The sequence below is a fragment of the Pteronotus mesoamericanus genome, unplaced genomic scaffold (genome assembly GCF_021234165.1).
Source record: "Pteronotus mesoamericanus isolate MK-2021 breed Mesoamerican mustached bat unplaced genomic scaffold, CSHL_Meso_final contig_164, whole genome shotgun sequence".
NCBI lineage: Eukaryota > Metazoa > Chordata > Mammalia > Chiroptera > Mormoopidae > Pteronotus > Pteronotus mesoamericanus.
The window spans coordinates 8917536-8932649 of record NW_026555065.1 but is presented as its reverse complement, the minus strand read 5'-3'; the positions used below and the strand labels follow the sequence as shown (position 1 = coordinate 8932649).

Sequence of the window (15114 nt, the reverse complement as noted above, 5' to 3'; positions counted from 1 at the left end):
CATGAGGGTGGGAGGTTTGGGGGAGGGGGGAAGAGAGTTCGATGGAGCAGAATACCTCTGACCTGGGCCTGAAAAGGATGCTGGGTTTTGCCTTTGTTGTAGTTAGGCCTTTCTTAGAAAATTATCAGACCTGCTGCTATTGATTAAGGAAGTTAACGTTGCTATTATGACAGTTCAAGTAACAGAGGCTAAAAGGTCAGCTATTACTTGGAGGCAGCTCTAAAACTACAAATCTGGAAGACCATGCAATATGGTACTTGCCTGGCATATACAGCTCTGATTATGTAAATTATGTGCCAGACCTGTTACCCTGGATCTTGAGAACCTTCACAGGGAAGAGGGGAGGAAGGGACATAGCAGGTCTGGTCCCAAGAGTGCCAGCAGCTTGCAGGGGAGACGCCTCTACTGCTCCTACCTCTCTCTGTAGCTTCGACAGGGTCTTGGGAGTGAAAATGGATCTCTGAGGCAATCCCTCTTGATGTACCGCTCCCAGAAGTCCAGAGCCATTTCCCAATTGTTTCAGGAACTCAGGTTAACTTGGGTCTTTTAAAGCCATTAGCCATTTAAAAAAGTTGAGTGACCACAAAAAATTCTTGGGATGATATTCCAAGGACAAAGTATCATAGAACCAGACTGTTCCACCATTTGATGGTCAGACATGGCCATCCCCTCTCCCTGATAATAGTGTTGAAAATGATGAAGCTGGGCGCCCTGAAGGGCATGCAGACTGCACTTGGAATTTTGGGGCGGGAAGTGTTAGGGATACCAGGGCAAGACTGGGATTGGAAAAAGAAAGGCTATTTTGAGAAACCAAGTTGTCTAATGATAACCCAGAGCCAACTGCTCAAAGAAATGATGACCGATCCACAAGTTTGTTTTAATATTGAAACTTGATCAAACTTATATCCCATGTCAGATAAGGCGAAACACACTTACAGCTCGCTGCTCTGCATGAGCTCTATCAGATCCATGAAAAGCACATCCCGGTTCCTTTCACAAAAGCCATCCATGTCATAGGATACCTGGCCAAGAATGGAAAGAAATCCAATTTTATCCTTTAAGTATTTTATTGGAGAGAAAAAATCCCAAGTAGACATGGCTATTCTTACCAGAATGTATATATTTCCAGATCTTATCATGCACTGGCACATTAAAGCTGTGCATATTTTACATAACTTGTTAGCCAACTCAGGCGGTGATGGTCCATGGGTACTGATAAACGGCATTTGGCTGCTGACATGGCCCAGAGGATCTGTCTCATGTACCCCTTCTTCAATGGATTCATAGGCATGTCTAAGTAATAAACTTAATTCTTTCCCTAAATTTCATCTAAGACAGAGTTAAAAAAACAAACAAACAAAAAAACTCCTTATGTTCATTAATCCATTGCAATGGGCCATGTCCTCTGAGGCTTTGCAATTGCTCTTACAAATGGTGTCCGAGTTGGATCAATTTGGCTTAAAACTCATGCTCATGGACTTGGGTTAACAAAAGATAAGTTAGAATGAAAGGTGAGACCATTGGATTTCCACAGGACTAGAAAGTCCCTAAACACCATTACCTTGAATTACTTATCTTTGTATCACTAGCACCCACACAAAGCAGGCACTCAATAATCATCTGTTTTATGAGAACAAACACCGAATGTGAACCTTTGTCCTTATTTATATTCCAGGTGGGGTTGGGCAGGTAAGGAGTGAAGGCTTGTGAGTGCAGCAAGAGGCGAGACAAAAAGCCATTCCTTCAGCAGTTAATATATGTGCTGGGGGGGGATTTGTGATGAAAAAGTACACAGTAGTGTGTGTGGCCTTTTGTACTGCCTCCCCAAATACTTCCCAGGTCCCATGTTGCTGAATGAAATCAATGCTGAATGAATAAAACACAGTGAGGCAGATGAAACGATATGGACATTTTTTTTTTTTTTGGATGCCTCATGAGAAAACATGACAGACCCAAAGGCTTAAAACAGGTAGACAAGGAAAAAGATAACTTTTCCTTTCCTGTTGACCCCCGCTCTCTGGCCATACCTTCCCAGCATAATGGTGAATAATGAAGCCTTGGTTCCAGCTGTTGAAGTGCTCATGGTTCCCGATCTGCATCTGGAGTTTCTGCAGCAGCGTCTGGTCCGCCCCCTCACCCACTGCATGCATCGTGGCACACACGTCATCCAAGATGCTCATGATCCCAGGAGGGTTCTGATGGGACCAGGAAGCCAAGCCTCAAGTCAGTGACTGTTCTCAAATACATATAATGCTTATCAGGTCTTTTCTTAAGCAAGGAAACAGCTCCCTAGATTCAAGATACTATCTTGAAAGTCACTACTCTTTCCCTTTGAGCAAGAATGCCATTAATAATCCCAAATGGGAGTCACCACTTAGATCTAATGATGTAGGAAAAGTCCATTTTCCAAAGAAATTTCTTTAACTCCTGGAAGTTCTATTCAAAGTCATACACAGATCATTATCTGCTCAATCTTATTTGTACTAAGTTGATTTTAAATACCCAAAAGAAAAATTAAAACATTTCCTTGGACTCTAAACCATTCCTTAATGTTTGATTTCAGCCTATTACACCCATAGGCATATTTCCACAGTCCCACAGTATACATATCCTATCATGCATTACTTTTTCCCACATGGCACTATTTTATAAACAACCTTCATGTTTTATATAGTCTTCACACTTACTATTTTAATGGCTATATTTCCCTGCTCTGATATGCTCTAGTTTACTTAATGACTGAACTAATTGTCAATGGAGGTTTTCACTGTTTCCAGTTTTGAGTTTTATTAAAAACAAAACCAAAACCAAAAATGGTACATACATATCTCTGTCTACATCCTTTATGGTTCTTTTGAATAATTTCTAGGGCCCAAATCCCAGAAGTGATATGAATGGTCTCGAAGGCAGGACCAATTTCAGGTCTCTTTATACGCTAAGCCATCCACACAAATCATAGTTGTCTTCTCTTAGATTTCAGTAACAGCTTCTATTTGTAAGGTGGCATTTTCCTCATATACACATGTTTATATTTATAAAAATAAAACTTATTGCTCACATATACATATACACAAAATTAATGGAATTGCTGATTCTGTGCAAACCAAAGTTTTCACTTTGTCTATTCTAAAATAATGACTCAGAGAAGAAAAACTCACTCAATGCAAACCTGTGAGCAGCGAAGAGACACACCAGGCCGATACTTACAACTTTGTTCTCTATGAGGTCACACACGACTTTGTTATTGAAGTAGTCAATGGGTGTCCATCGTATTCCCTCTTGAACGTATTCTTCCTGTAGGACAAAAAGCAGAAACCCATGTTATTACCCAGTGAAGACTGGCTGAACCCTGCACGTAGGGATATCAAAGGCACATAAATCACCAAGAAAAAAAATGGAATGCCCTTTGACAAAAATTTGGAACTTTAATTTCTTTTTGTTTGTTTTCTAAAAGGGATAGGAAAGGAACATTTTATTGCTTGGTAATGTAATTCTTATTCATTTCAAATCATATAAAATTGTTTTTACACAATCATTTCTAACATTCAAAAATATTAATTTAATATGGTTTCACCTATAGGTCTGTTTCACAATAATTTCTGAATTCAGGTACTCGTCTCAGGTCAGGTACTCATCTAACTTGATGAACAGCACCACACTCTCCTGGTTTTCCCCTTCCTCCCCAGTCGCGCTTTGTTAGCTTCTGTCCCGATCTTTACAGGGTGCAGAATCTCAGGCTCAATCTTCCAGCCTTCTCGTTTACTCAACCCTTCTTCTCCAGGTGAATTCAGTCAATGTCATGGCTTTAAATAGCACCTATAAGCTAATGACCTCTGAATTAATTTCTCTATTCTAGACTTTCCCACCGAGTTTGAGACTTATCTATATGAGTGCAACAAGTCTCTCAACTGTAACTTGTTCAGCGGAGTTCTGAATCTACATTCCCCACTGTCTCCACCCAACTGCTCTCTTAATTGTACCTTCAGTAAATAGTCTCACCACTGGCCCTGTTATTCAAGCTACAAAGGTAGAAATCATCCTTGATTCCTCTTTCCTTCTCTGCTTATTGCTAATTATTCCAAGTGGTCATGTTGACTCTGTCTCTAAAACATATACTAGATCTGACCATCTCTCCCCCTGTCACCATCTCCACCTCCACATCATTGTCTACGCTCCACCATTTCTTGCCCAGCCTCCTGCAGGGGTCTCCTAATCAGTTTTAAAATTTCCATTCTTGTTTGCTTTCCTGGTCTCACTCCACTCTGTAAGTCTATAAAGCCAGAGTGGTGACCTTTTCAAAAACACAAAACACAAGTCAGACCATGTCACTCTCTGCTCAGAGTGCTGAAATGGTTTCCCATCCTCCTTGCTATAAAATCTGAAGTTTCTTCCATGCCCCATAAAGTTCCTATATGATGTATCCTCTGCCTACTTTTTTCTGTCTCAGCCCATCCCATGCTTTCCGTTGGGTGTTTGGCTCTAGCTATTATGAGGTGGTGGGATGGCTAGACTTTCAGGGCCAAGGTTTATGTGAACACCACTGGTTACTGGGGTTCCTAAGCAGAGGCGCGAACATCTCCATGGCTGAACGTTTTCAACACGGCCTTTCATATATGGAGTGGATTGAACGTGTCCCCCAAGATTTCATGGCCATCTAAAATCTTAAAATGTGAAGTTTGGAAATAGGATCTTTGTATAATATAGTTAGCTAAGGATCTCACAAGTGAAAAAATCATCTTGGATTTAGGGTGATCCCTTAATCCAACCACTGTTGTCTCTGCAAGGGAAGAGAGAGACATTTGGACACACAGTGAAAAAAGCCACATGAAGACAGGCAGAGACTGAAGTTACGTTGCCACAAAACAAGGAAGGTCAGGAGGCATTGGAACCTGGAAGAGTCAAGGAAGTGTTCTCCCCCAGGACCTTTGAAAGGAGTGTGGCTCTCGTGACACTGATTATGGACTCTGACAGAAGAAATTTCTGGTGTTTTAAGCCACCCAGTTTGTGGCACTTTGTTGCAGTGACCCTAGAACCGAAAAACAATATTGTATCCAGAATAAAAAGGAAGCCTACACTGGACTTGCAGAAGAAAATGTAAGCAAAACATGTCACCTCAAGTCAGAATTAAAATATCAGCTTTGTCAAAGACACAGTTACTCGTAGGAAGAATTGAGAGTACAGCAAATCTGAGAAAACCATGTTTTTCCTTTGAAACACAATATATGCCATAGATAATTGGGCTTGGAGCAAGGTTTCCATTTTCTACTTGGCCAATGAGTCAGAGAGCAATAAAAGCAGCCAGTCCTAAGTCCAACTTCACAGCATCATTTGCTTAAAGAAGAAAGAAAATGTAGCAGATGGTGCTTGTATTTCACTTACTAAAATGTCACCATGGCATGTGGTTTTTCTGCCTGACTCTATTAAGTACATTTCCTAAGACAAAACTCAAATCTGACTCTATTACCAAAAGAGAAATCTACACCCTTTAAAATAAAACAAGGTAGACGTAGAACAAGATGAAGGAAGAGGGGATCCTTACCTGTTCTGCCTTTAATGTCAGTTCAATAAAAATCTGCTGTAATTTTTCATTAACAAAATTGATACAAAACTGTTCAAAGCCATTTTTCTGAGGAAAAAAGGAAAAGAAAAAGTTACTTCCATTATTTGTTTCTGCGGAATCACTTTGAAGTCATTTCTTGGATGACTTAGTGAGATGTTTCAATGTGAAAAGCCGTGACAGAAAGGCTGGACGCACCGGGAGAACGCTGCCTAGTTTATATTTAGCAGAAACTAATTTGGTAAAGGTACGCAAAGAACTCACAAAGACGACAACTGGGCCATCCTGAGGGTTGTGTGTTTTTTTCCCATTGTCTAGAATTAATTTATTTCTTTGAGCCAGATGAAATGCAGCATCCTCGCCAGCCCCCAATTATTCAAACTGGTCCTACCTGGAATATTTCAAAGCCATAGATGTCCAGAACACCAATGTTGTATTCTTCATGGTCCTTCTCCATCGCTTTGTTGATGGACTAGGAGAAAGCAAACAGCATGACAATTAACTCTTTTTCTTTCATATGAAAAGTGGGCATGTATGGGGGAAAGGAAAACAATTCTGTGCACAGCAAATACTGATGCCTGCTGGAAACAGAGAACAGGAAGACAGGTGACCTGCAGCCTAAAGTCACCACACAATGTCAAGAGCTTTGGGAAACCACCAGGATCCCCCCAAAACTATTATTGTAGGAAAAAACAATGTTTGCTTAATGATGAAAACCATTAAATTGGGCAGGGTTAGTTTTCTTCAGGAAGTCTTGAGAATTGAAAGAAAATGTCACTTTGGATGATCAAAGTAAAACGTATTTTACAGAAAGAACCCCATTTAATAGTTATTTAACGATCATCTAACACAATATGCCAGGGATATCAAGAAAACAATTTGTTTCCAGGAGCCTTGAGAAAGGGCGAGCCAACAACTACGAATAACAATACCCGTAATTACCATTAAGGCAATGATAATAAAAACAGCTTACATGTATTTAACATTCACCTGTTCCAGGCTTTGCTAAGAGCTTTCTGTGTGTGGTTTCATTTAATTCTCACTGCAACTCTCATGCTAGTGATAACACCGCACTCCCTAAAATCACACTGAGCAGAGCGAAAGCCTGGGATTAAACGGAAGAGACAGGATGCCTACATCTGTGTCCCTGATCTCTGTGAGAAGAAGTGTGGCATTCAATGGAATAGGCTGCATGGCAGGGGCGTCGTGAAGGTTAGAGCAGGTTAGTGAGGACTGCACGAGAGAAAGGAATATAGGAGAAAAACTCCTGGAGGTGGTGAATACCGGCATGAGTCTCAAAGTACCAGCGTTATTTTCTAGGCAAAAAAGGGTAATAATATACAGCACTCAGCCCAGTACCTGGTACAGAGTCAGTGCTCAGTAAATGTCAGCTCTAATTAGTATCTCTTACATGGGGCATCCATCCCCTTTCACCACACAAAAAATTGAGAAAAGATGGAGAGGCAATCAGGTGAGAAGCCCAGCGCTGGAGGATACAATGAACAAAGGAAGAGCAGATGTGGGTTTCACGACCCTCTTGCTGCATGGCCTTGGCAAATCCACCAATAATGGGGTGTAAGGTTGCCTTGTCAGTAACATGAGGGCTCTGGATGAGTTAAAAACATGGCTAATGTTTGGCATGACCTTGACCTTCCCAAGCAACCCTATTCTTAAAATAGCCACAAGGAGTGCACAGACTAATTACCGTATCCTGCTCTGCCCCAACATACTCTAACCAAACCTTATCATACCTTAACCCTCACAGACATTGTTGCCTAGGTGCAAACAGACTTTTTGGGTCAAATGGCCCTTCACTAGGATTCCCTAGGATTCTTTCTGCCTTGACATAAAAGGCAGGGAAGCAGAATAGCTGGAGCGCTGTGAATTACCTGCGCTTGATTCCTAGATCTATTACTTAATGGTGGTGTGACCCTGGGTAAGTTCCTTAACCTCTCTGCGCCTAGGTTAGCTTATCTGTAAAATAGAGAAAATAATACCTAAGTCACAGGGTTCCTGCAAGAATTAAATGAGTTCTTTTTTTCCAAAATACTTAGAGCAGTATCTGGCACATAGTGAGTGGTATGTAAGCGTGTGCTATTATTATCCTCCCATTCAGAGGCTGCGGTGATTCACACAGACTGTCACCGGCAGTGCTACATGGCTGAGAGGCTGACTTCGGGATCTGCACGTGGCGTACACAGATAAATATGTATAGATATGCAAATGTGCATGTAAGTATATGTGTATCATTATTCCATCATTAAAAATAATCTGTGGCAGTTTTAAAATACAGATGTATGCAGGGGAGTGGTTCCAGGACCCCTGTGGATACCAAAATTCGTGGATGCTGAAGTCCCTTATGTAAAAGGGCATTGTATTTGCATATAACCTACCCACATCCTCTCATAAACTTTAAATCATCTCTATGTTACTTAAAATATCTAAAACAATGTAAATGTTATATAAACAGTTGTTATGCTGTACTGTTTGGGGAATAATAACAGGAAAAAAAAGCCTGTATATGTTCAGTTACAGACATAACCATCGTAGGCCTAACTACACAGTCAGCAACAACAAAATATTTATTAACTTTTTGAATATTTTTGACCGGTGATTGGCTGAGTCCACAGATGTGGAATCCACAGGCATGGAGGGCTGACTGTACACAAAGTGTCTGGTATTCCTCCCTGAGAAGGTGGAACCTAATCTCTCTCCCCTTACGTGTGGGCTATACTTAGTGACTTGCTTCTAATGAACAGAATATTGCCGAGTGGCCATCCTTGAGTCCAAGATGGGGACATTATGAGTAAAAGCTTTGTGACTTCTGCCTTGCTCTCTCCTAGCTCACTCACTCTGGGAGAAACCAACTACCATGTTTTGAGAATACTGAAGCAGCTCAAAAGAAAGGACGATGTAGCAAGGACCTGAGGTGCCCTGCTTGTTAACAGCTATGTGAGTGCGCCATCTTGGAACAGGTCCTCCAACCCTAATCAAGTCTCGGGATCATTGTCGCTCCCATCAGCATCTTGACTACAATCTCATCCCTGAATCAGGACCAACAAGCTAAGTCACTTCCCAAATGAGAGAAGAAATATTTATTGTTCAAGCTACTAAGTTTTGGACTAATTTGTAGCACAGTAAGGGATGACAAATACAACCTTCCTAACTCTTCAGCCTCAAAATCAAGACAGCTGCATGACCATGGGTCCCCTCTTTTCCTGGTCTTTAGTCCTGCCTCTATAAATACAGGGTTTGGCAAAAGTAGGTTTACAGCTGTGAATATATGAAACACAGTTTATTCTTGCATTATTATATTATTTTCCTACAACTATAAACCTACATTTGTCCTACCCTGAATATTGTCCACAAGAAGTTGTTACCGTATTGGTGTCTTAGGGGCAGTGGGAATTCTAGAAGGAAAAGCAGGATTTAACGATCCCAGGATTAGGTGGTAAAAAGGAGAGCAGCAAGGTAATAGTTAATAGGAAGGGGCCAAAACATGAACCCAAACGCTTAGTAGTTTTACTCTTTATAGCTACAACACGAAGTATCACCAGTGTCACCCTGTGTTTACTTACATCTACCAAGAAATCAAAGACTCGGGCGTGCAGGGCCTTGGCGAGCGCGTCCCTGGTGTAGCAGGCCTGCTCCACGTTGAGGGTCACGTGGATGGACTCCGACTTGCCTCCCCACTTGCTATCCATCTGCCGGCTTGTTAGCTTTTCTTTCAGCCGGTCCTGGTTTATCCCCAGGAGATATGCAGGGAAAGCCAAAACTATAGAAAACAAAATAAACCATGAATGTCTTGCAGAATTTTAACAATGCAGATCACAAACATGTGGGCTACACACACGCACACACACGAGATGCCATCTTTTGTCCCCAAGAACTTTCAGTCCAGTGAAGACCGCTTATCAGCAATCCCGCACACACCCATCCACTCTGTTTTTCCCAATTGTTCCATTTCATGAGTCAATTCCTCTGACGACTGAGACTTCCAATAATACAAATCAGTGAACCAAGCAGGGTGGCAGACCAATCCCCCCTACAGAGATCGCAGCTGAATGCCTAAAATGGACATCTCGCCAAGCTTGCAGCAAGGCAGCCGGAAGGAACTAAATCAAGAAACATTTCTTTGGCTCTAAGTATTGTTTTCTTCCTTTTTGACACAGTGTTTTCATAGCATCATTCCCAAAGAGCCTGAAGCACCTGATATCGTCAAACTAATCATTACAACCAATCCCATAGTTTTTGAGTAGTTACCATGCATAGGGTTATTAGAGAGAGAGGACAGGGCACAAAATATTTAAGACATCCATCCTGAGGACAATCTAGGGGACACAAAAGTATTTTGCCAAATAAAGAAGCCTACTAAAAGTTAAATATGTGACACAGACAGACAGTAAAGTCCTGGAGGAATTTAGTACAGAAAGATGTGTACTTGCTGGGGCGGAGGGGGGAATCAAGAAAGGTGTGGTATTTGGACGAAATCTAAAAGGATGGACAGGATCTGTGTAGATGTAGAGGAAGAGAGAAAGGACAATGGCATGTGTAATGGTGAGGAGGCAGGAAGGTAGGAGACATGGGCGAGGTACAGCAAGGTACAATGACACCGGCCACCGCTGAAAGTCAACATAGATGATTAAAAGGTTAGGACAAATTCCAGTAGGGGAGGTCATAGAATGGTCTGAGATATTCGGGCTGGCGTCAAAGGGGCCCGGACGGCTTCTGGAGAGAGGTGGTACAAGATGATTTCTCTGGGCGTGATGCATGGAACGAAACGGAGGGTGTTAGTTATTCATATCACAGCACACCCACCCCATCCTGAGGCCATGTAGCGATGGAGTTTATGGCTTTTGGGTAGAAAAGCTGAGGTTCCCATGGCTCAGCAACTTATTTGAGGCTGCCACACTCTCCCAGAGGAAGGTTAGTGATATAAATGAGATTTTTTTTTTTTTCCTGGTTAAAACACACTAATGTGAGTAAGTGACCCCCATCCTTGGGGATGAAAGGATGCTCAGATTTTTTCCAATATTAATGCAAGGTTTTTATGGGCACAAATCAAAATCTAAACTGGAATATGAGTCTTTCTTTTTTCTGCATAAAGCTTTACCAAAAGTCTTTGATAAAAAGATTTTGTTAAAAACCTTATTATGATAATGCTCAAAAATCACAAGACTCCCACTAAAGGATAATCTGTTTGAATTTCACAGATGGTGTTAGAATGAACAGGCTGACATTTCTTAGCATATACCTTCCAACAAGATTAAGTCAGTGAATGTATTTTGAAAAAGTGCAATGCCCGAACAAGGTACATATTATCTACATGAGCGTTTCACGAAAATGCTCGGACTAGTAGACGGCCTCCTTTCTTACAAAGGGCATGTGTACAGAATCAAATGCATTAATTTGCCAATGCCGTTTCCTTTAGTTTAATTTTTAAAATTAAATTTTTGGGAGTGACATTGGTTAACAGCATTATATAAGCGTCAAGTGTACGATTCTATAATACATCATTTGTATAATGCATTGTGCTCACCATCCAAAGTATAGCTTCTTTCTGTCACCATGTGTTTGACCCCCTTTTCTTTCCCTTCTTTATCCTCTTTCTGCCCTCCTTTAGTTTAGTTTTGATATCAACACATGTGTTTAGGAACCTGGATGTGTCTTTCAATAAACACCAACTTACCTTTGCACAGAGCAAAGACAGACGATGACCGTTAATAAGATTGGACACATGTAGGGTTGTGAGAATCACGAGCCATTGACCAAAGCGTCTGACATATGAAAGGTTCACTAAGGGAAGCTATAACATTGATTATCATCATCATCACCAGGCAGATAGTCAGGTACATGTGTATCTCACTTGACACAGTGATTTCCAATGGTTTACAGTGCATTCACCAGGGTTCCTCATTCTTCACAGTAACTGCACAGTGAATGGTTTGATACAACAAATGATTAGCCGCACCTTGTCTGTTTTGTAAATGTGAGCTTCTGCCAGCTTCCTAATCATGCTAACACGGGGATGTGGTTCAAATATTTGGTGAAAACGTTTCTGCCATTATCTTTATGACCACAGCTAAAGAAATATAACAATATGGGCTAAGACCTTGGGTCCTTGAGACAAAATAGACAGACGAGCTGGAAAAAGAAACATGCCGTACATATTTTCCATGGCTCACACCCCTTCTGTAGAAGAGGGCACCAGTGAAGGATAGCGGGCACTCAAAAAACAAGACATGGAGTTTGGCCAAGAATCAGAGCCACAGACTTAGGGAAACAGCTGAAAAGTCTAGAGAGGAAATCCAGTACTTTGAAAAAAATCCAAGCCATGTTTTTCAAGTATAACCTTTTATGACCTTGTATTTTTTTCAGTGGCTGCCCTGGTGTTGAAATTATAGGCTGCCCATAGTGACTTCCTTCCGGCTGTGAATTTAGGGTGTATGCGACTGTGGCTGGGTAAGAGCGGCACGGAGGCCTTGGGGAGGGAGAGGAAGGAGCCGGCCTCGATTAAATTGAAAATGCTGATAACGTCTAGTTATACTTAAAAGTCTGGTATAGTTAATCAGAATTATGAGGAACATAAAAGAACCTGCTGGAAAGTAATGTTTCAGCACATTTTGGTAATGAAGATAGATTTCTATTAGTGCGTGTAAGAGTAAAGGAAGAGTCAGGTTTAATTTTTCCCTTTACATATGAAGTAGAGAGAAGATAGAGAAAGCAACAGGATACAGCAAAACAAAATTCCATTTTACAAATTTAAAAGAAATGGCAAAGTAAAGAACTTTTTTTAAAAAATAAAAATTAACAGGGCATATGAAGACATTGTCACTTGTACTCCCCATTGATATGTATGTTGTATTATTTTCCTTCAACAAAATTCTTAGGTTAATGTGGATTTAATATCTTGTGGGCGAGACTTGTTTGCAAAACACCATCTTACTCTATTGATAATGATGGGTACACATGTGCGCAAGTTGAGGTTTGTTTGACCTCTCAGCAATGGAAAGGTTTGACTCAGGAAACTCTACAGCTCCATTAGTCCAAGGTCGGGTAACAACAAAATTTGTCATTATTAATGGCTATTTTACTTCAGCTGTGATGGGAATCTTACCATTTTTCCCCCTACAGTAGCTGGAGAACTTTTGCTTTCTTCCATTATACAAACATGGGCTAGCACTTCCCCTCTACAAATTTGTTCCACTAATATACTCAAATATCAGAAAGACAACACAAACCAGGTTATTCATTGTGATACTGTTCATTCAGTGTTGTGTAATAGCAGACAATCTAACACCATGTTAATGTCCATCAACAGATGATTAGATTAGTTCAATAAATTTAAAAACAGCCAAGCAATGGAATGCTATGCAGCTACACAAAGGATGGAGCTCCTCAGTGAACTGACATAAAATAATATTCAAGATAAACTGACATAAAATAATCTTCAAGATAGAATGTAGATTATGTTATATGTTCCCATTAATGCACAAAAGTGGGAAAAATGAGTGGATGTGCAGAGTCACTCTGGAACACATATCCCTTGAAAGGAATACAAGAGATAGGAAACATTGGTTCCCTGCAAGGAAGGCAACAAGCTGAACTGCAAGGGGGAGTGTGGAAGGCTTTGACAGGGCACCCATCTGAAGCGCACTGAGGTGTTACCAACTGAACAGGAAACAAAGTATTGGCAAGAGGACACGTTTCTTTGTTAGACCTCTTTGGTTGCAAGCACAGCCTCTCCTGATCACCATCATTCCACCACCTCCAGTCGGGTAGCTGTCAATCCTGGGCCTTATCCAGTGGGCTGGGGAGGCTACTTCTTGGCTCAAGCATACGGGGAAATGCTAGCTGCGTCGGAGCCGTGCTTTGTTCTCCGGCATAAAGGGACAGTAAAGGATTGTACTATCCAAGAAGGCCGGAGAAACCCAGTCACCTTCCACAGAAACCACCAAGAAACCAAAACCGACAATGTTAAAAGGCCAAATGTTAATGGTCCTCCTGCACACACACATGCATTTGTTAAATGTAAAGGGCTATGTCCACAAAGTCTAGAAATGTATTTGTTATTGCTATTATTTTTAGGTCACTTCTAGACTCTATGGACACCCTGTAAATTTATTGTTTTCCATCCCATTCCTTTCCCTGGTAAACATAATTCATCTTGCTTTTTCTTTATCAGACAGACATCAGAAGTTTGCAGTACTTCCCTTTTTATCACAAAAGAAAACAGAAATATAAAAAAGAACCTTATTTGGAATGGAAATAGCCTCACTGCATTGTCAGCAATGAGTGGGATACTATTTATTACTAAGCATCTAAATTTATCATCTTTGAAGAATGCTGAGAAAGGAAGAAATGTCTTCCTGGGTGGTTAAAGGATGGGTGGGTGGCTTCTGAAAGCAGCCTGGAAAGTTGTCTGATGCCTCAGAGGCTACAGTCACACGCCACAGTGACTGTGGTAGATTGCACCATGCATAGTCCATAATGTCGCTGCAGGAAGGACTGGATTCCCAGAGAGTAAAAATGGTCCGTTCAGGTCCTCAGGGTCTGACTACTATAGAGGTGACCATTAAAAGTGACCATTAGCAATGTCAACACAGTAGTCAATGCCCCACCCCACCCCCTTTTTCAGAAATCCAATCCGACCCAACCCATGGGACAAGTGGAATCTGTGAGCTTTCCATATTTACATATATCCAATCACTTGCTTTTCATGATCTTTAGGTGAACGTAGGCCCTAAAGATCAGTTACAGAAAAGGTTTTTATGAGGAGACAAATCTCTTGAGTTATTCAGCTGTTACTCTAATCTTCATTAAAGTATCACTTTACTTGTAAGCCTAGATGGGAAATTCTGCCAGACTTCCCCAAAGTTAGTGATAAATTGAAACGAATTCATTAATGGTCTGGGTGTAGCTGTGGCTTAGTTTCTGTGGGATGTGGCAGGAGAGGGGCAGGTGCACAGAAGAGGCCTGGACCCTCACGGGTCCCTTTGTTCTGCCACAGCAGGACGCATAAGACTTCTCATCTCTTCCCAAAAATACCCTGGTTGAGATTTAAGCAAAGGAAAGCAGTGGGTTACTCCTGATGGAGCCAAACAATAGTTTCCCCTCGTCTAACAACCGTGAGCCAAAGCTACTCACACTCTTCACTCTCCACTGCAGCATAATTGCCAACTTCTTTAAAGCTGATGTTTCCCAGGTGGAGAACGCCTGCTACTATCTGCAGCACCAGCGTCTGCTCATCTGCGAAGATCCCGATCACATCCATTGCGTGCTGGAAACAAAAAGAGAAATTACCCACACGAGCTGGTCCTCGGCTTAAGGAGCAGGTAATGAAGGAGCCCAAGCTTAGATTGGGTGGGGCAGTTATAAGTGGCTCAGGGAGCGACGGCAGCTGGAAGTCCCCGCAAAACATTATCGCTGACCAACGCACGCTCACACATCCTTCTCAAGTCTCAAAATAGTGCTGGAAAGGCAGCTGTGTCCTTCCAGCCTGCGATCCTCCAGGAATAAGGGCGAAGAGAGCTGCGGGAGGAAAGGGGCTCAGCTGG

General features: G+C 41.5%; 1 protein-coding gene across 1 annotated transcript in view; it reads right to left on the bottom strand.

Annotated features, from left to right (window-relative positions):
* The window catches only part of MYO1E (myosin IE), a 190957-nt gene that overhangs the window by 54259 nt on the left and 121584 nt on the right, over positions 1–15114 (bottom strand). The window contains exons 9-15 of the mRNA XM_054565347.1: positions 14705–14837; positions 9136–9332; positions 5949–6029; positions 5540–5626; positions 3208–3294; positions 2028–2195; positions 937–1022 (exon numbers count right to left, since the gene is read on the bottom strand). Of these exons, the coding sequence (XP_054421322.1) occupies positions 937–1022; positions 2028–2195; positions 3208–3294; positions 5540–5626; positions 5949–6029; positions 9136–9332; positions 14705–14837 (839 nt within the window). The remainder of the gene's footprint in view (positions 1–936; positions 1023–2027; positions 2196–3207; positions 3295–5539; positions 5627–5948; positions 6030–9135; positions 9333–14704; positions 14838–15114) is intronic.